The 19,932-nt window shown below is 55.4% G+C and overlaps 2 protein-coding genes across 2 annotated transcripts; one reads left to right on the forward strand and one right to left on the reverse strand.

Moving 5' to 3' along the window:
* Positions 1–85: 85 nt before the first annotated feature.
* SELENOM (selenoprotein M) lies at positions 86–2,816 on the reverse strand. Its single transcript, XM_014834565.3, has 5 exons — positions 2,426–2,816; positions 1,174–1,209; positions 936–970; positions 502–580; positions 86–422 (listed from the first exon to the last, which is right to left on the reverse strand). Exons 1-5 carry the CDS (start codon positions 2,543–2,545, stop codon positions 264–266), a joined length of 429 nt encoding a protein of 142 aa, XP_014690051.1. The 5' UTR covers positions 2,546–2,816; the 3' UTR covers positions 86–263.
* Positions 2,817–10,140: 7,324 nt separating this feature from the next.
* Positions 10,141–19,911, forward strand: INPP5J (inositol polyphosphate-5-phosphatase J). The gene is made up of 13 exons (XM_014834513.3): positions 10,141–10,408; positions 12,008–13,158; positions 13,527–13,643; positions 13,775–13,883; positions 14,087–14,203; positions 14,488–14,663; positions 15,101–15,212; positions 15,343–15,452; positions 15,594–15,777; positions 18,229–18,366; positions 18,527–18,604; positions 18,732–18,836; positions 19,033–19,911. The coding sequence occupies exons 1-13, from the start codon at positions 10,226–10,228 to the stop codon at positions 19,537–19,539; spliced, it is 3,087 nt and encodes a 1,028-aa protein (XP_014689999.2). The 5' UTR covers positions 10,141–10,225; the 3' UTR covers positions 19,540–19,911.
* Positions 19,912–19,932: the final 21 nt, after the last annotated feature.

The raw sequence follows: 19,932 nt of genomic DNA on the forward strand, positions 1-19,932 counted from the left end.
GCATTTGGGTATGGGGGTCTTCTGGGGGTATTCGGGAGGCTCCTATTCTCCACCCGCCCGCAGCAAGGAAGGAGTCAAGTCTCAATTTAAGGTGGAAGGGGATTTAGTTGAGCTGGGGAGGGAAGAGGGGTTAGGAACCCCCAACTCCATCCCTGCCGGCTCCGGGACCGAGTGTCGGCCCTCAGCGAGGGAGGTGCTCCCGGGACGCTGAACGCTTCATTCTGTCCCCAGGGCTCAGGCAGGGGGGTGCTGGGGCTCCGGACCTACAGGTCAGCGCGGGCCGGAGACCCTTTGGCGGGCCTAGCGGGCGCCCGCAGGAACTCGGGGGGCACAGGATCGTCGGGTGCTGCCTTGCGGTAGAAGCCCAGCTCCTGCACCAGCGCGTTGATCTCTTCGCGGGTCATTTCGCTGAGTGGGATTCGCTGAAGCGGAGGAGGGGTGGGGTCAGCGCGCTGGGCCCCGCCTCTCGCCCCGCCCTCTGTCCTCCTCCCAAGGTCTCACCTCCAGTTCCTCGTAGCGGTGACCCAGCAGCACCAGCTCTGGGTCGGCCCCTGGGAGGTGTTTCATTACCAGGTTGTGGCTGGAGATGGTGTTAAGGTGGGTAGCCGTGGACCGAGGCAGGTGGGGTCTCCAGGGGCCTTGCTAATGTGAACAGCACTGCCTCGTTTGCCCAGGTAAGGCAGGGATCCCCATTTACATGTGAGGAAATTAGGGTTCAAAGAAGTAAAGGGCCCTCCTCTCTTTCCTGTGTCTGTCATCACTAGTCAATTTCTCTTGCCTACCCAAGACTACCTCAGAATTCTCTGGGCAGCCACTACCAATCAATTCCACTTGTCAGATGAAAACCATGTCATCCCTATGTTCGAAGTTAAGTGGAAGGAGATTTTCCCAGATCCTCTCCCCATTCTCCCTCCCCTGGCACACAAGAAGGATACTAGAATGGGATGTCCTCGGTGACAAAGGCCTTCACCTAGGGAGGAACCAGAGCATCAGACCCCAACCCCTCCCGGTACTGATGGGAAACTGAAGCCCAGTGAGGTCACACACCGAGGTGGGTGCAGGCTCCTGACTCCCAGCCCAGGGATCCTTCCCCACCCAATCCATTGAGACTATGTTGCCCACCCCCAAAAGGCTTGGGGAAACAGAGCTGGAGATCCCTTCTTTCAAACTCACCTCCTTTAGGCGATTCAGCTGTCATCCCCCACAGGTCTGGAGGGAGACAAAATGGGATAGTTCAGGAGTCCCTCACATCTGTCCCAACCACACCCTCAAGGCCATTTCACCCTGATCCCCAAGTTGGGTGGGGCTGTGGATTAACCCTGGAACAGAAGTTCCCAAGGTATGGAGATGGGAGGCCCCTTGTGGGCAGACGGGGGAACTCTGTACAGATGGGGAAACTGAGGCCTAGGGACACCAGGGGAAAAGAAGAGCAAGGCCAGAGACCCGAAGGGCACTTACCAGCCTTGGGGCTCTTGCCTGCACACCTTACTGACTGTTGACTCACTCCCAACGCCCAAGAGAAATGATCACCCTAATCCTCTCAGGCAGTAGAGACCTGGGCCAGGCCTTTGGCCCCTAGAACCGCAGGGCGGAGGCAGACCAGACGGAAAGAGCTCACAACTGCCCTGACGGCCCCATTAGAGACACCTGCCATCTGGTCCTTGCCCCATCCCATGCAGAGCTGGCCCTCCCTGCCACCTGCGGCCCAGCCCTACAGACCATCAGGTTGCTTCCTCAACATGGGAGGATGGGAGGGCCCCTCCCTGGACTCCCTGAGGGGGAGCCACCTCCCAGCAGGAGTCCAGACCCCAGGACCCCCCATTCTAGTCCCCCTTCCTCCTCCCTCTCCTCTGTCAGACAGAAAACTAAGGCCCACAGAGGATCTGCGACGCTCCAAGTCACACAACAAGACAGGACTCTGGAGGGTAATTTCCTCGCGGGGGAGCGTGGGGGGCTGCTGAGAAGTTTGGGTGATGCAGTTCCCAGCCCCGTTCCCTGGCTTTCACATGGGGGGGGGGGGGCGCCCAGGTCTTCCCTGCCACAGGCAAAGGGAGAGAGACCAACCGGAACTGGGGTGGGGGAGGAATTCCAGGAAAAAGTGGAGTGCTGGGGGGATGGGAAGTTGGGCTCCAGAAAGCAGGTTTGGGAGAGTCATAGGCAGGGTGAAGAGTCAGGGGACAGGGCCAACGTGTCTGGGGGCCTGCTGTCCGACAGGATGGGGAACTGGGGGAGGGGTTCAGATTTCCAGGCCGCAAGATCGCACGGTGGGTGCTGGGCATCCTGAGGCTGGGGAGCGGGAGGGTTGGTCCCGGCGCCTATATGGGAGTCGACAGGGTCCTGGGGCCACAGCGGGCGGTGGTTCCAAGGCTAAGGGGCCACAAGGGTGAGGGGTGGTGGTCCTCAGGCTGGGGGCCGGCTCACTTACCTCTACCCTCGCTCGGGCCAGGCGGTGCAGACGGTTCCAGTCGGGCCGGAAGGTGGTGGCGGCAGCCGCAAGTGCCGCGACAAGCAGCAGTAGGGGCGGCGGAGGCAGCGGGAGGTGCATGGGTACCGGGCCGAGGATGGTCCGCGAGCTAGAGGTGAACCGCCCGGCCACTGCGCCACGTCTGGGCCCGCGGCTGGCCCGCCCCGCTCGAGGCCCCGCCCCACTCGGGCCCACGCCCCCAGCGCTCGGTCTCCGCCCCGGGGCCTGCGTGGGGGCCTCCCGCTTGCTCCTGGCGCGTTCGAGCTCCCGTCTGGCCCTCAGGCCTTTTCTTTCGCAGTCGCGGGGGTGTCCACGCTCCCTCTGCCGACCGAGAGCGTGGACCCTCCGGCAAGATGCGGCCAGACAGTGCCCCCTCACGGCGGCAGGGGGCGCGGGCCGACTGCGGACGGACACGGGAGCTTCTAGGGCAGACGCTCGGCTTGAAGATGGGGAAACTGAGGCCTGGGGAATCTTTGTGTTTTTTATTTCTCTGGATGAAATTCTCATCTGGGTTTCAATGCCCTGGAGCACACATTGTGGCAACAGAAATATGAGTACTCTGTAGGGGCTGAGAGGATAAAAAGGTTAATACATGTAAAGCTCTTTAGAACAGTACCTGGCACAGTGTCAGCTTTCATTATTTCATTTCTTACCTCATAAAGGCCCCAGGACTCCGTTTTGTAGGTTAGGAAACAGGTTCAGAAAGGTAAACCGATTAAGTTGTGGATTTGGGATTTGAACCAGAAACGTCTCTGTGCTCATCTCAGCAAACGAAAGATGACTAGATCAGGATGCAACTTCCGCATCTTCAAGCCTAAGGCAGACACAGCAAATTGATGGCAGTTCTCTTTCCCACTGAATCTAGACTGGGACTCAGAATCCTTCTCAACATCAAACCAAGGCTGCATTACGACTTTCATGGACCCTAGGCATTTTTGCCTTTCTGGGCCCCTTCCTCCATTAAAAAAATATATTAAAAATGGGATCTTACAACTGCTTTAATAAAAAGATGAATACAATCCTGACTGGATTCATTACTATTAGATATTCATTCTTTTCCCCCAATTTTAAAAGAAATTAAAATTAAAACATTTTCGTGGACCCCTAGAAGTATCGTAGGCCCTTGATACTGAGCCTAATGGTTAAGTCAGGTCTGCACCGAGCCCTTTGCGGGTATCCTGCTAGTTCACATTTGCTGACTTTAGTGTAAAGATTTATAGACTTAGAGCTCTTACTTATTATTTAATTAAATTGTTAATTATTTAATATTCCATATAAATACATTCTCTGTAAATATTGTAAATATAATTGGTTCTCTCTAAATTATTGACATCATAGGCTCTGTGTAAAACTCTGTTTATTGCTGTGGAAGTGTGAATTCATCCAAGCTTTCTGAAGGGCAATTTGACTCAATAAATCAAAACCCTGAAAACCTTTCTTTGACCCAGTCATTCCACTTCTCAGAACTTGAACCAAAGTAATCATCAAAGAGGGGACCAATTGTTAGGTCAAGATTGTTTATCAAAATACTGTTTAGTGGGGCTGGCTCCGTGGCCAAATGGTTAAGTTCGCGCACTCTGCTTCAACGGCCCAGGGTTTGGCCAGTTCGAATCCTAGGCGCGGACATGGCACCGCTCATCAGGCCACGCTGAGGCGGCGTCCCACATGCCACAACTAGAAGGACCCACAACTAAAAATATACAACTATGTACTGGGGGGATTTGGGAGAAAAAGGAAAAATAAAATCTAACACAAAACAAAACACTGTTTATCATGGTGAAAAACTGGACACACAACCTAAGCATGTCGCAGCAGGCGATGCGTGAATAAATGATGGTACCTCCATAGGATAGGAAACCATGCAGTTGTTTAAAGTGATGTAGCATAGTGTTGAATGACATGGAGAATGTTCATAGTTATGGCATTAAATATCAAAAAAATAAAAGCTATGAGACAGTAATATCAGTTGGGAGTTGCAATGCTCTCGGCTGCAAGTCACAGAAACCCCAAGTTCAACTGGCTTAAACAATGAAGGGAATCTGTTCACTCAAATAACAAAAAGTCCAATGACAGCAAGGGCTTCAGGTGAGGTTTCATCCAGTTAATAAAGTCACCAAGACCTGATCTGTCTCCATTCTGGTTTCCACAGAATCAGCTTATCATTAGGCTAGCTACCTACTTGATGTCAAGATGGCTGCCAGCAGTAACCAGGGCCACAGACTTCTTTATTCATATCTAATTGTAGGGAAAATCTTCTTTTTTGGTGACTTCCTCAGGAGAGAAAATAAACTTTCTCTCCCGAAAGCTCTCAGCAAAAGTCTCCTTTTATCTCACTGGTCCATCCATGATCCAAACATGTGGCTAGGGAAATGGGAATTGCTCACTGACTTAACCAATTGGGACCCATTTCTGAAGCCTGCCTAGAAGGATATGGGCTGCAACAGATGTTGTGGAGGCAACAGCCAACCAATTTTATAAAATATATATATATAGGGCCGGCCCAGTGGCATAGTGGTTAAGTTCGCGGGCCCCACTAGGGTTTGCAGGCCTGGATCCTAGGTGTGGACCTACAAACTGCTCATCAAGCCGTGCTGCAGCGGCATCCCACATACAAAATAGAGGAAGACTGGAACAGATGTTAGCTCAGGGACAATCTTCCTTACCAAAAATATATATATATGTATATACACACACACACACATATGTATATGTAAATATATATGCCTAGACCAAAAACCAAAATCTAGAAGGAAACAACCCAAGAAGTCAAAATGGGCATCTCTTGGTAGATGACATTATTGGTGAATTTTTTTTCTCCTTTACACTTTTTTCTGTATTTTCTATAATAAACATGTATTACCTAAACTCAAACAATAAACTTTGTTTACAAAAATAATGGAATATATGCCACAGGTTCCCTCTACCCCGCGCCACACCCCAACAGGGGCCTGAGAATGGCTGAAGCCAGAGGACCCCACGGAGGCTGTGGTTTTCCTGCTGCCAGAGCCAAACCTCAGTACCCCATGAGCCCACATTGTTCTCTGGACAGATGCCACCAAACCACTCTCATTGCATTAACCTGGACTCTGCAGCCTCGAGGGGCCACAGCCTAGGCTGCTGAGGGCTGACTAGTCATCCAGTGGAACTGGTGGTAGAGACAGTGGCCACAACAGTACCGGGAACATTCTGGCATCAGTAGCCATGGGAGGCCCAGGATCTCCCAGTACAGATCTCTGCTCATAATCCATGCCCTTATGTGGCAGTTTATAATCTAGGCCAGCAGCCTTCCTCAGGTAGGGCTGGGTTTGAGGTTTAGTCTGTGATGGGGTCAGGCTCAGACAGGGTCAGGGTCAGCACTTAGCCTAAGACCAGATTTAGAACTGAGTCTAGGGCTGAAGTCAGGGCTCAGTTAGTGATCAGGCTTGGGTCTCAGCCTGTGACCAGGATCAAGGATCAGTCTGGGATGAGATTCAGTGCATAGTCTGAGATCAGAGCTCAGTGTCTGACCAGAGTTTTGTGTGACCCAGAGTCAGAGCTCAGTATGATCAGGGTTCAGTATCAGAGTTCAGTCAATGATCAGGCTCAGGGTTTAGTCTCTGACCAAGATCAGGGCTCAGTCTGCCAGCAGGTTCAGGGTTCAGTTAATGACTAGACTTGGAGCTCAGTCTAACCCTGGGCTCAGGGCTCAGTCTAAAATCAAGAGTTAGTCTGGACTAGGGTTTGAGTTCAGTCTGTGACTATGGCTCAGTCTTAGGCTAGGATCAGGGCTCAATCTGGGTCCAGAATCAAGGTCTCAAGTTGATCAGCCTTAGTCAGGCTTGGATCAGGCTCAGTTCATGACTAGAGTTGGGGCTTAATGGTCAATAGATAGAGCTGGGATAGAGGCTCAGTCTTGGCATGGGATCAGGGCTCAGTTAACACCAAGATTAGGGCTTAATTTGGATCCAGGATCAGGGCCCAGGTTTAGTCTGGCTCAATGCTCTGTTCTGAGCTCCAGTAAAGAAGTTTCTGGAGACATGGGAGCCCAGGGCATGTTGGCCTGCGAATGAGAGCCCCCAGGCAAGCTTACATCCTTGCAGTAAGCCTCCCCTTGCCTGCTAAAGCTGGTTGTCCTAGAGTCTTCTAACCTACATGGCTCTGCTGCCCGAGATCCCCTCGCACCAGAATAAAAATAGCCACTCACTTCAGAGCAGCTGACAGCGGGTGCCAGGCAGCCTGGGGGGAGGAGGAGCTGAGGACAGGGAGGAGGGATGCCTGAGCTCAGCCCCAACAGTGTGACCTTGGGAAAGTCACTCCTCCTTCATGAGCCCATTTCCTCAGGGGCAGAATGGGAGGTAAGGATGACACCCGCCCCAGAGGGTGAGAACGAGGGGACAGTGCCATAACATATGGCATTGGTACCAATAAGGAACCCTGGAGTGAAGTCTTAGAAGGAGAAATGCTCCTCCAGGGCCTGTACACTTTCTCTTCCAGAAGCCCTCCCTAAAGCTTACCTCTTCCACCTTCCCACAATACCCTGTAGCACCCTCTACATCTTGAGACATTTCTCAGCTAGTGCCCACAGTGTGACCTCCCTCATGATGGGCATGGGTCAGAGTGACTGGGGAGCGAAAGGAAGGAGGACAGACCCTTCTGTACCATTGCCATCCACAGATGCCTCTGGGAGGTGAATCAAGGGAAAGGAGGAGGAAAGAGGAAGGAGAAAGTCTCTCTCTCTTTCCTGCTCATGGTGGATTTACTCTGAGCCAAAGGGCCACAAGGGCACGTGTCCAAACTTTGCATCCTTTCACAGCTGGAACCTTCCACCCACCATACCTTTGCACCTACTGCCCTCTCTGCTTCCCAGGGCAGTTTTCCTTATTTCAATGTGGCTACACAGACTCTCCGCCAAAGAAGGGGTTCAACAGTCACCTCTGTGGGGGAATATTATCCACTATCTCCCTGGGAACCCTCTGCACTGTCTCCTACCAGCTGTGTAATCTCTAGGCCTTAGTTTCTTCCTCTGTCAATGGGAATCTTATTACCAACCTCACAGGGTTACTGAGATAATCCATCAACCACTAGCCCCCTCCTTTCCTCTTCCTGGCCCAAACAGCCTGAAGGGTACACCAAGAGTTTCCAGGAGGAGGCTGGACAGACTGTACCCTCTGCCTCAGTACACCCCCTCACCCCCTGGAGCGAGGGAACGGAGGGAGCCAGGAGGGGCCTCCGGAGACAGCCGTCTCCAGGGGGGCGGTTCTCCCTGGCAGCTGCCCCCGGCCTGCAGCCCCACAGCCTGTTATCAACCTCCTTAGTCATCACACTAGGAGCTCAAATATAGCTCTTAACACGCTCCCTTCTCAGCCCAGGTCCGCCCCCTGCTCCCTTCCCTTGGCAAGGCCATGTCTGGGTCTCAGAGCCCCTTCCCCTTCCCCCAAGGAATGTACCTACACCGGGCCTCGGTTTCCACATCCACCAAATGGGAAGGTTGGAGTAGATGATGATGATGGTGATGATGATGATGATGATGATGATGATGATGACAACAACGATGATGACGACCAGAGCAGCTGCCCTTACCGAAAGCTTGCTTGTGCCAGGCTGTGTGCTAAACACTTCATATGTCTTATCTTATTGAATCCTCACAGCGATCCTAGGAGGTATCTACTGTTTTTATCTCCTTTACACAATTCAGAAATCTGAGTGACCTCCCAAGTAAATCAGTGGCAACTCCAGAACAAAGGACTCTGCGCGTCTGAGCTGATGGAGGGGAGATGACGGGAAATCCTGGGCTGCCCTGCTGGGGCAGAGGAGCCCTCCATACACTCACTTGCATGACATTTGCCTGGCTTCCAAAGGGCACTGATGCCCTGTCCCAGCCTCAGATAGCTGAGCCCTAGGACTGGTCCTGGAGGCCTGGATCTGCCCCCAACTCCTTCCGGGATTGTATCAGAAGCCGGGTACTGTTGGAGGTCTCATTTTCTCAGCTGTAAAATAGAAGTCAGAGGGCTGCGCAGGGTAAGTTCAAATTTTCCCTCGCTCTCTGGTGGCCCGAGCACCACCCTCATGTCCACTCTACACCGCCACCCCACCTTCACCTCCAACTCCTCTACCACCTCTTCTTCCAGCAACATAACACCCCCACCACCTCTTCTGCCTTCATCGCTCCTCCACTTTTACTGTCACCCTCATCACCATTACCACCACCCCTTCATTCTACTATCTCCACCATCACCATCTGTACCTCTGTTAGCACCTCCACCATTGCAATCATCATCACCTCCACTACCTCTACCATCTCCATTTATCAGAACCATCACTATCACCTCCACCTTTGCCAGCACCATCACCTCCACCATCACTCTCAGTCCTTCACTTCCATCATAATTACATACATTATCATCTCCACCTCTACAATCACTTCCTCATCACCACCATCATAACCTCCACAATCACTGTCCAAAATCCTTTCTACTCCAGGGCTCTAATATGGTCTGGGTCTTCACCCCTGCAAATTCAAGCCTCACAGAAATGCTGGCCCAGAAACACTGACTAGACCCAGAGACAGTCAAGCAGAGGTGGGAAGCCCATCCAGGAGAGAGGACTGAGGCATCATCCACATGACTTTCATGTAGGGGACCACACAGGCCCAAGAGGATACAGAGGTGACTGTTGGCCAACAGGGAGCTCTGAACATAAAACTCTAAACATTTTCTGCCTAAACGGAGCAGGGTCAATTGTCTCTAAGCAATCCAGCAATTCTGGAGGGATTGGCATTTCAGGGACTGCTTAGCAGATAAGAATGAGAGTGGAGAAGAGGCAGAAGCAGGGGGCCCACAGCCCTCCCTGGCCATATCTGAACTTGTCACTCGTTCACTCTTCTCATTTATTCATGCGTTCATTCATTGAATAAACACTTCCCTAGGCCTGTTGCAGACCAGACCTTGTGTTGGGTCTTGGCCAAAGGACCTCCCAGGCCTTTTTTGACCCTCCTGCCAATCTGTTCCCCTACTGCTGGGCCCTTCTCCACCCCAGTTCCCTTCCTCCAGATACCCCAATTGGCTCGCGCTGGTCTTGGGTCACTGAGGGAGCTCCCTTTCCTCATTGAAACTCAGGAGACCTCCCCAGCTCACCAGGTGACCTTGAGAAAGTCCCTCTCCCAAACCACACCCAGTAAGTACTGGAGAGAGGAAAGCTGAGAGGAGCTAGGCGGGGAAGGGCCTGGCTGCGGACATCTGAGGGCAGGCGGCAGGTATCTGCAGAAGAGGAGGGGCCAGTGCTGTGGCTGAGATGGGAAAAGACTCCAGTTGCTGGAGCCTGAGTGTCTGGCTCTGAGATGGGAAGGATACAGCCAGGCGGGAAGCGGGCACCAAGGCCTGAAAATGGGGCAAGGGTGGGGGCCATGGCAAGCTCTGAGCTGGCAGGGCATCAGGAAGGTCATGGATCAGGGCAGGGACTCAGGTGTCTCTGAGGCCCTGAAGAGGGTTATGACCTCTGAGCTACTTACCTTTAGCTTACCCTCAGGTATGTCAATGCCCCTCCCTTGGGCAAGGGCTGGCCAGGCCTACAGGTAGGAGGGTGCAGACAGACAGACAGCCTCCTCCATGCTGCCAGTTGGGACCTGGCCAGGCTAACAGGCACACCCCTCCCCGCCCCATGGCCCTTCCAGCCTCAGCAGCCACCTTGAAGGGTTCCCAGGGGGTAGGCCACCTGGCCCTGGCCATCTCTAGGTTGGGAAGTGGGCGTCTGTGCCTTTAAATTCTCAGCAGGTTGAAACGGCTGATGACATCACTGGTTCCCGGGAGCGGAGAGGCTGGAGCCAGAGCCCTGGGAGCCCGGGAGCTGCCGGGGGCTGCAGACATGGAGGGCCAGAGCAGCAGTAGCCGCAGGAGGCCAGGGACCCGGGCTGGCCTGGGCCCCTTGCCCATGCCCCATGGGGTTTCCCAAACTGGGGCACCCTCCAAGGTAAGACTCCGAAAACCCAGCCCCCACATTCCTGATCCTTGGTCCCACACCCCCACACACACCGAAGGCACCCTGGTGCCCCTATCTGAGGGGCTGGCACTCTCCTCTGCCCACAAAGCAGGGCTCGCAAACAGGGCACCTTGGGGGCTGAGGGGGCAGTGACAGGACACCCAGAGAGTGATGGAGTTAGCCATCTCCAGAAGCCCCCAGGCTGGGTGGACTGGGTGTCAGGGGACCCAGCTGTGCTCCAGCTTTGCTGTGTGACCTTGGGCAAGTTGCTTGTCCTCTCTGAGCCAATGCAAAATGAGGAGGCTTGTCCCTGAAGACTAAAACTGTGACATCTGGGATGTCTAAGTTGTTAGTGCTGGAGGCGGTGTGGAGGTTGATGGGGGGAGTGCCGTGTGGGACACCTGGAGCCAAGGAAGATGCCCAAAATGCTGCCTCAAACAGCTGAGTTTCAGGTTCTCTGAACTGAGAAGGACAGAGGATGCAGACAGAACTGCACCTCTGGAGGCAGGGATGGGGCCACCCAGAGTGAGTGTAAACCTTCTGCCCTCCCTGGCAAAAGACACTCTATCCTGTCTTCTGGAGGCAGGGGCATCAGAAACAGGGGAGGAATGGAAAAGGGAGAGGAGGTCCCTGCAGGGCACCGTGACCCCCAGTCCACCTGCTGGACCAAAAGGAGATCCCTGCTTGCCTGTCCTCACAGGTCGGGGAGAGGGTGAAGAGGGTCAGAGGGTACAACCTGGGCACAGAGAGGTGTGATGTTGGGATCAACAGAACTCTGGAATTCCTCTGAATGTTAGAATCACACTTGGTGAGAAGGGACTATTCCACGGGGCTCAAGCAAAATCCGAGCAAACGTGGGGCTCATAAATGCAGAGAATATGAGACCAAGTCTTCCCAGGGAAACTTTTGCAGTTTCCTTCATTTTAAAGACAGGGAAACTGAGGCCCTGGGCAGAGAGGTGCCTGCCGAAGGTCACACAGGACTGGGCTTGGAATCCACATGGCCAGGCTCAGCCCCGGACTCTTGCTCCTGCTTGGAGCTCTAGGAATGAGTGAGGAGGTCAGGGAGGGCTGTGGCCAAGGAGTTTGGGATGTTTGGCAGGGGGAGGAGCAACCTGAGGGGTCCTGGGCGTGGTGGAGGAAGGGAAGGGTATTCAACAGGCTGGACCCAGGGTGGGCAGATCTCGGGTGTCAGGTCAGTTGCCCTTGGCCAGGGGAGAAGCGGGGATGGCAGGGAGGGTTGCCCAGGGAAGCTGGCTCCAGGGTGGCCAGGGAGTGAGTGCCAGCCAGGAAGAAAAGGACAGCCCATGGGATCAGGTTCACACTCTGCCTCATTTGAGTCGGGGGGTCTTAGTTTCCCCATTTGTGAAAGAAGCATCAGACTTGAGGGAGAGAATAGGGGACTGTGTCCTGTTTCCTCCAAAAGAGAAGAAGATTGGAAGCAGAATGGATTGAGGGGAGAAATTAGGAAGAACTTCCTTGGGAAGATGTTCCCTTTTTAGCTAGATGGAGTCTGCTGGGGTCTATTTGGAAGTCAAGACCTGACCCCCTCGTTCGGGTTACCCTGATTCTTTGACTTGTCCTCTACAAGGTGGATTCAAGTTTTCAGCGCCCAGCAAAGAAGAATGCAGCCCCAGTGCCCTCGGAACCAAGGCTGGCTCTGGTACCTGTGAGGCCACGAGCAGCGATGCCACCTTCCTCAGAGGGCCCAAGGCTGGTTCTGGCATCTCCCCGACCCATCCTGGCTCCACTGTCTACCCCTGGAGGACAGAAAACAGCTCCTGCCCGCCGCAGCTCCAGCCTAGCTCCAACATCTGTGGGCCAGTTGGTGATGTCTGCCTCGGCTGGGCCGAAGCCCCCTCCAGCGACCTCAGGCTCGGTCCTGGCTCCGACATCCCTAGGGCAGCTGGTGATGTCTGCCTCAGCCGGGCCGAGGCCTCCCCTAGTCACCATGGGGCCCAGGGACCAGAAGCAGGCGCCACCTGCCTCCGTGGGACCCAAGCCAGCACTGGCCGCTTCGGGCCTGAACCTGGCCCTGGCATCTGAGGAAAAGCCCCCACAGCCCCCCTCCAGTTCTTCCCCAGCACCCAGTCCAGTTCTGTTGCCCTCTCAGGAACAGGCCCTGGCTCCAGCATCCAAAACATCAGCCCCAGCCTCCGTGGGATGGACACCAGATAAACAGAGGGCTGCCCCAGCGCCTAGAACTCTCCCCTCTTCTGAAGGGCATCTCCAGCCTCCCGCTCAGGAAGCTGGTCCTGTGGGCTCCCGATCCTTGATCCAAGCCCCCCCGGATCCCCGGATCTCCCCCTCCTTCAGAGCCCGGCCTGAGGCCCCCCGCAGCAGCCCTGAGGATCCTGTCCTGCCCCGGCCACCCCAGACCCTGCCCCTGGATGTGGGCCAGGGCCCTCCAGAGCCTGGCACTCGCTCCCCAGGACTTCTGTCCCCCACCTTCCGGCCAGGGGCCCCCTCAACCCAAACCATTCCTCCAACTCTGCCCAAGCCGCCCCGTTCTCCCAGCCGTTCCCCCAGCCGCTCCCCCAACCGCTCCCCCGGTGTCCCCTCAGCCCCTGAGATGGCCCTCCCCAGGGCTGGCACCCAGGGTGCAGGGCCTGGCAGGCACCTGAGCCCCAGCCTTCAGCCTCAAGAAACCCCAGCCCTGATCACCACCTCCCCTTCGACATCCACCTCGTCATCCTCCTCTTGGTCAGCTCAGCCCACCTGCAAGAGCGACCCCGGCTTCCGGTAAGGGGGCCCTCTCCTAAGAAAGACTGCTGGGGCTTGAGCTCTAAGATGAGCCATCCTTTCAGGGTGGCTTGCCCTACTCTGCCCCAGTTTACCTCTCTGAGGAAGTACCCTTGGAGGTGCTGGGACCACCACTCTGGGACCCTCAGAAGACAGCATCCCCTCCTAAGGGACTTACCCACCCTTACCTCAATTGATCTCCCCAGGGAGAGCCTAGGAGGAGGAATACTGGGCCCACTGTGGGTCCTTCTGAGGGTTTTCACCCACAGCTGCCTCAGTTTTTGTCCCCGGAAAGAGCCCTGTGGGAGGGAGGTTGAGGACGATGGAGTAGTACCCAGCAATAACCCCTCCTATACCCCTACCCCCAGGATCACTGTGGTCACATGGAATGTGGGCACTGCCATGCCCCCCGACGATGTCACCTCCCTCCTCCACCTGGGCAGCAGCAGCGATGACAGTGACGGGGCAGACATGATTGCCATAGGGTAAGGAGGCAGGGCGCGTGGACCCCGCCCTGAGCCCCTCGTGCCTCCTAGACCCTTACTCACGGGAGGGGCTTCTAGGGCGCCCCCCAACTCGACAGCTACCTCCCCTCCTCCCCCCCCCCCCCCACCAGGTTGCAGGAAGTGAATTCCATGATCAACAAGCGGCTCAAGGACGCGCTCTTCACAGACCAGTGGAGCGAGCTCTTCATGGACGCACTGGGGCCCTTCAACTTCGTGCTGGTAACGCCTCTCTCAGTCCCTGGACGGACGGAGACCCCCTGGATTCCTGGCCCTATCTCTGCCTTGACTCACTGTGGGGCCCGCTAGGCTTCTGTTGCCGGGTGCGTGAAATGGGAGGATGGAGGAGCAGACCTTAAGGACCGGAAAAGTCGGGGGCGGGGGAGTTGTGTCCTGTCCCTCAGCCACATCGCCTCCTGCCGCAGGTGAGTACTGTGCGGATGCAGGGCGTCATCCTGCTGCTGTTCGCCAAGTACTACCACCTGCCCTTCCTGAGGAACGTGCAGACCGATTGCACGCGCACTGGCCTGGGTGGCTATTGGGTGAGCACCGGAGGGGTCCGTAGGTTAGTCCCCCGGACTCGGACCCACGCACTGGCAAACTCCCCTCCCAACGCTCCACCCCTTACTCTGACGCCCGCCTCTCCCCAACCCCATCCAGTACCCCGCCCCTTTCCTGTCGGTCCGTGTTCTTTCCCTTTTCCTAGAACCCACCCCTCTCCAGGCTTCTCCTCTGGCTGGCTGGCCCCGCACCTCTCCACGCCCCGCCCAGTGTCTCACCGCCTCACCTAGGCCACGCCCATGACCCGCCTACACTGCTTCCCAAGGGCAACAAAGGTGGAGTGAGCGTGCGACTGGCAGCCTTCGGGCACATGCTCTGCTTCTTGAACTGCCACCTGCCAGCGCACATGGACAAGGCCGAGCAGCGCAAGGACAACTTCCAGACCATCCTCAGCCTCCAGCAGTTCCAGGGGCCCGGCGCGCAAGGCATCCTGGATCACGAGTATGAGCAGGGGCGGGGCCGAATGGAGCTGGGGCGGGGCTAGTGAAGGAGAGGTGGGTCTCAGAAGCTACAGTCTCTGAAAACTTGCCGCAAAGAGCTGTGTATCCGCCTGGGTGAGCCTTGTAGGGCGGGGCCTATAGAGGTGGGTGAGCCCCAAACCTACATCTAGGAACAAGAATGCTGGTTAGTTTGATGGGGCAGGAGGAAGCCTGCAAGGTGGAGCTTTGCTGAGAGGCAGGGCCTTGCTAAGGGTCGGAACCTAAATTTGCTTTAGATCCGCCCTCCCCTCCCCTGCTGCTTCTTGGAGGGCTGACGGCTCTGCCACCACCACCCACCCACCGCATCATCGCTAGGGCAGCCAGTAGGGTTGGGTCGGATAAGGGTGGAGAAGGATCTGGTTGGGCTCTTCCACCCTGCTGACCCCCTCCCCCAAACAGCCTTGTGTTCTGGTTCGGAGACCTGAACTTCCGCATCGAGAGCTACGACCTGCACTTTGTCAAGTTTGCCATCGACAGTGACCAACTCCATCAGCTCTGGGAGAAGGACCAGGTGCAGAATCCCAGTCTGCACCCCAAAACCCCAAGCACACAGAGCATGCCCCAGGAACACCTGCTCCCTAGACTATGGTCCCTGCCCTGCCCAAGCTATTGTCCAATTCTACCCTCCTGGACTCTCACAGCTCAACATGGCCAAGAACACCTGGCCCATCCTGAAGGGCTTCCAGGAAGGGCCCCTCAACTTTGCACCTACCTTCAAGTTTGATGTGGGTACTAACAAATATGATACCAGGTGAGCTCAGGGCTGGATGAGGTGGGGACATGGGTTGGGGTCTTTGGATAAAGGAGACTGGGAAGAGGGGCAGAAGGCAAGGCTGGGGGCTGTGCCTTGAGCCCCAGCCCCTGAAACTGGGGCTACCCTTGCCCACTGCAGTGCCAAGAAGCGGAAGCCAGCTTGGACAGACCGTATCCTATGGAAGGTCAAGCCTCCAGGTGGGGGTCCTAGCCCCTCAGGACGGGAGAGCCACCGGCTTCAGGTGACCCAGCACAGCTACCGCAGCCACATGGAATACACAGTCAGTGACCACAAGCCCGTGGCTGCCCAGTTCATTCTGCAAGTGAGTCCTGGCCTCATCTCCCCTCATGACATCCCCATGTAAGCCCAGCTCAGCATCCCACTCTCCACCAGAAACCTTTGCACCTGCCTTCAGCAGCGTCCATTCATCATAGCAGAGTGGGAGTGGGTTATGATCTCCATTTTCAGATGAGGAAACTGAGGCTCAGAGACACAGCATCACTTGCCCAGGGTCACACAGCTAGTAAAGGGAAAAATTAGGAGTTGAACTCAGGCTAGTCTAACTTCAGAGCCCATGCCTTTTCCGCTAATCTCTAACTCCCTTCTTCTGAGAAAGGTTTAGGGCAATTTATGTTAAAGTTCACATAGATAGAGGGCTGGCCCAGTGGTGCAGCAGTTAAGTTTGCACATTACACTTCGGCAGTCCTGGGTTTGCTGGTTCAGATCCTGGGTTCAGACCTATGCACTGCTTGTCAAGCCAGGTGGTAGGCGTCCCACATATAAAGTAGAGGAAAATGGGCACATGGATGTTAGCTAAGGGCCAGTCTTCCTCAGCAAAAAAGAGGAGGATTGGCAGCAGATGTTAGCTCAGGGCTAATCTTCCTCAAAAAAAAAATTCACATAGATAATAAGACCAGCAAAATCAAAACATTTACTCAAACCTCAGGTAGCATTCATTCATATCCATTCATTATTTATTTACCATCTCACCATGTGCCAGGCACTATTAGAGAGGGTAGTAATGGGGGGCGGGGCACAGAGTACATAAATAAAAAATACAAAGCTTAACTCTAAATAGGTACTATAATTTAGCATTGTGTTAGATTGAGGTCCCTGGTTGACAAAGTAAAAAGGAGAAATCCCAGAATGTCAGAACCGGACCTGAGAGACCATGTAGTCCAACTCTCTGTTTTTCTATGGGGAAACTGAGGCTCCTAATGGGGTAGGCACATGCCCCAAGTCATACACAGGCTCAGGGGCAGGACTGGGTAGGTCCCATCTTTTCAACTCTGAAACCCAACCCTGGGCTCTCCGATTCTCTTGATCTGAGAAGAGGGAGCCCTGCAGGCCAGAGAGTGTTTTCCTTGGTAACTTTGTCACACGGTCAGTCGGTGGGGCGTTGGCCAATATCCTCAGCCGAGGATGGAAATCTCCCGTGTCTGGCCTCCCGTGAGCTTTGGTAAAAGGCTTGGGTGAGACATTTAGCCCTCAGTCAGAGACCTCACCTGGAGAACCACTCCTTTTGGGCGACCTACCCTGAACTTTGTCCCTCACAAAACGTGACCTCTGGAGCACCTGCTACGTGCCAGGCCCTGTGCGGGGCACTTCACATGTCATCCCTCTGAGTGCTTTAGCAGGCCCTGAGATGTCCAAATTCTCCTCCCAGTTTTACTGGTGAGGGAAACTGAGGCTCAGAGAACTTAAGTCTCTCACCCAAGGCAACACAGTCAGAAGGGGGCTCACTGAAACTTTTGACCCCGCAAGGCCCTGAAGGGTATTTCCAAGAGCACACCCTGTCCAGACCCACTGTTCGGAAGCCAGGGGCGGGAGGGGATGTGCTGGTTTCTTCTGGAGAAGCTTGGCTTAGAAGCTGAGGACAGAGGGAAACCTGAAACCAGATGAAAGGGGAGCAGAGAAAAGCCTGAGGCTGGCACCATCCTTGTCCTTCCCTGAGGGACAGAGGTGGAACCAATACCCTGGCCACCTGCCACCCCAGCCACCGCAGCAACACAACCCACATGGCTGACCCCTTTATCGGCCTGGGGTGACCCTGGGAAGAGGATACTCATGGTTATAACTGTCTTCATGGACCGATGACAAACAAGGTAATAGTGGCCCCTTAGTACAGGTGGGGAAACTGGGTCTTGGCTTGGCTAGGGGCTTACCTGAGGTCATGCAGCACGTTAGTAGCAAAACCTGGAAATGAACTGAGGTCTCTAGCCTTCTACCAGGGCTCTTCTTGTCAGCTCAGGGGCTGTTCAGCTTACACCAGAAAATCCAGTGCGTCATGGGACTTTACCTGTGTCCCTTGCAAGCATATAGGCGAATCATTCACTGAGTATGTACTGTGTACTGGGAAGTTTATGGGATGCTTTACAAATGGTGTCTCATTGAATCTGCTGAATAATCCCAAGAATTAAATAAGATCATCTGAGTTTATAGATAAGAGCTCTGGCGTTCAGAGAGGTCGAGAAATTCACCCAGGGTCACACAGCCTGTTAATGGCAGAGGCAGGGCCAAACCCATGGTCTACTAGCTTCAAACCTTGTGTTCTCACTTACTCCTTCAGGAGGCTATGGACAGAAAAAGCCCTGGGCTGGGAGGCAGGAAGCCTGGCTTTTATCCTAGACCTGTTCTGCCTCAGTTTCCCAGTCTGTACAGTGGCTTCAAAGGCCCTTCATCTCAGCCAGTTTGTCCTGACTCAGGCCCAGGGGCTCTAGGGCCATGGGATGCTAGAGGGCCTCCCCTGATGTTGCCCCCTGCCCCTGGGCAGTTCGCCTTCAGGGATGACATGCCACTGGTGCGGCTGGAGGTGGCAGACGAGTGGGTGCGGCCAGAGCAGGCTGTGGTGAGGTACCGCATGGAAACAGTGTTCGCCCGCAGCTCTTGGGACTGGATCGGCTTATACCGGGTAAGAAGGGCAGGGGTGGGCAGCGACTTGGGGAAGGAAGGGCCTGGAGGAGCAGCCGGGCACCCAGGTGGGATCACTGGCTTCTGCAGAGTTTGATTCCACACCAAAAGGCTCCTCAGGTTAGGGGTTAGGGGTCACAACCCTGATTCCTCTTCCCCAGGTGGGTTTCCGTCACTGCAAGGACTATGTGGCTTATGTCTGGGCCAAACACGAGGATGTGGACGGGAACATCTTCCAGGTACTTAACAGGAGGAGGAGAGTGGGAAGAAGTCCCCGTTGGACTTAGGGACTCAGGACTTGGTTTGAGTGGTCCTGAAGCTGCCTCCCTTACTCCAACCTGGGCCTGTACCCCCGGGGCCCACCAGGTGACATTCAGTGAAGAGTCGCTACCCAAGGGCCATGGAGACTTCATCCTGGGCTATTACAGCCACACCCACAGCATCCTCATTGGGGTCACTGAGCCCTTCCAGGTGAGTAGGCCAGACTGCACGGTCGGGGGTGCCATAAGACCCTATTCACATGCTACATCCTCTACATTCTACTCTGTGACCTCATACAAGTAGCCTGGCCTTCCTGGGTCTGCCGGTGGGGAGGGTTGGAGTAGTTCCAAGAGGCCTCCGTGGCCGGTTGGGGAGCAAGGCACCTCAGTGACCAGTCTTCCCCCAGATCTCGCTGCCTACCTCAGAGTCGGCCAGCAGTAGCACAGACAGCTCAGGTGCCAGCTCGGAGGATGAGGATGACAGCACCCTGGAGCTGCTTGCACCCAAGTCCCGCAGCCCCAGCCCTGGCAAGTCTAAACGGCACCGCAGCCGCAGCCCGGGCCTGGCCCGCTTTCCCGGCCTCGCCCTGCGACCCTCATCCCGTGAACGCCATGGCACCAGCCGCAGCCCCTCGCCGCAGAGCCGCTGTGTGCCTAGGGTGGCCTCTGACACGGGCAGTGATGGCAGCAGCTGGGGCAGTAGTGAGGAGGGGCCCTCTGGGCTGCCTGGCACCTGGGCTTTCCCATCATCTGTGCCTCGAAGCCTGGGCTTGCTGCCTGCCTTGCGCCTGGAGACTGTAGACCCTGGGGGTGGCGGCCCCTGGGGACCTGATCGGGAGGCTTCAGCCCCCGACAGCCTGTCTCCCAGCCCCCAGGGCCGGCAGGGGTTAGAGGAAGGGGGCCTGGGGCCCTGAGGGTGGGGTGGACAGGAGGGCCCAGGTGGCCCCCACTCTGCCCCAATCTTCTGTAAATCCACCTGCCTTCCTCCTGCTGCTACTCCAGCTTAATTCGCACCTGCCACTCTGTCCTGGCCAGGGGTGGCCAACTGGGGTCCTCCAAACTCAGTCCTGGCACCTCAACTGTGACAATCAGCAAAGCCCTATATGAGCCCCCATCTGGGATGGGGGCGCGACCTGGAGGTCATCGATTAGGAATTAAATTCTCCAGCCTCACTCCTGACTCCTTCCTAACTTGTTAGCAGTCTGGGGGTGGGAATAGTCAGAGGAAGGGACTAAAGAGGCGAGAGGATGACAGATCTGACAATTACCAGGCACTAGCTGTATACATTACACACGCAATCTCCTTTA

This window comes from Equus asinus, chromosome 8, assembly GCF_041296235.1.
Source record: "Equus asinus isolate D_3611 breed Donkey chromosome 8, EquAss-T2T_v2, whole genome shotgun sequence".
NCBI lineage: Eukaryota > Metazoa > Chordata > Mammalia > Perissodactyla > Equidae > Equus > Equus asinus.

Excerpts from the sequence above, each read along its gene's own strand:
- INPP5J (XM_014834513.3), top strand. The coding sequence starts at position 10,226 with ATGACATCACTGGTTCCCGGGAGCGGAGAGGCTGGAGCCAGAGCCCTG. Across the intron at positions 10,409-12,007 it reads AAACTGGGGCACCCTCCAAG|GTGGATTCAAGTTTTCAGCG; the intron begins GTAAGACTCCGA and ends GTCCTCTACAAG. Across the intron at positions 15,778-18,228 it reads CTGCCCAGTTCATTCTGCAA|TTCGCCTTCAGGGATGACAT; the intron begins GTGAGTCCTGGC and ends GCCCCTGGGCAG.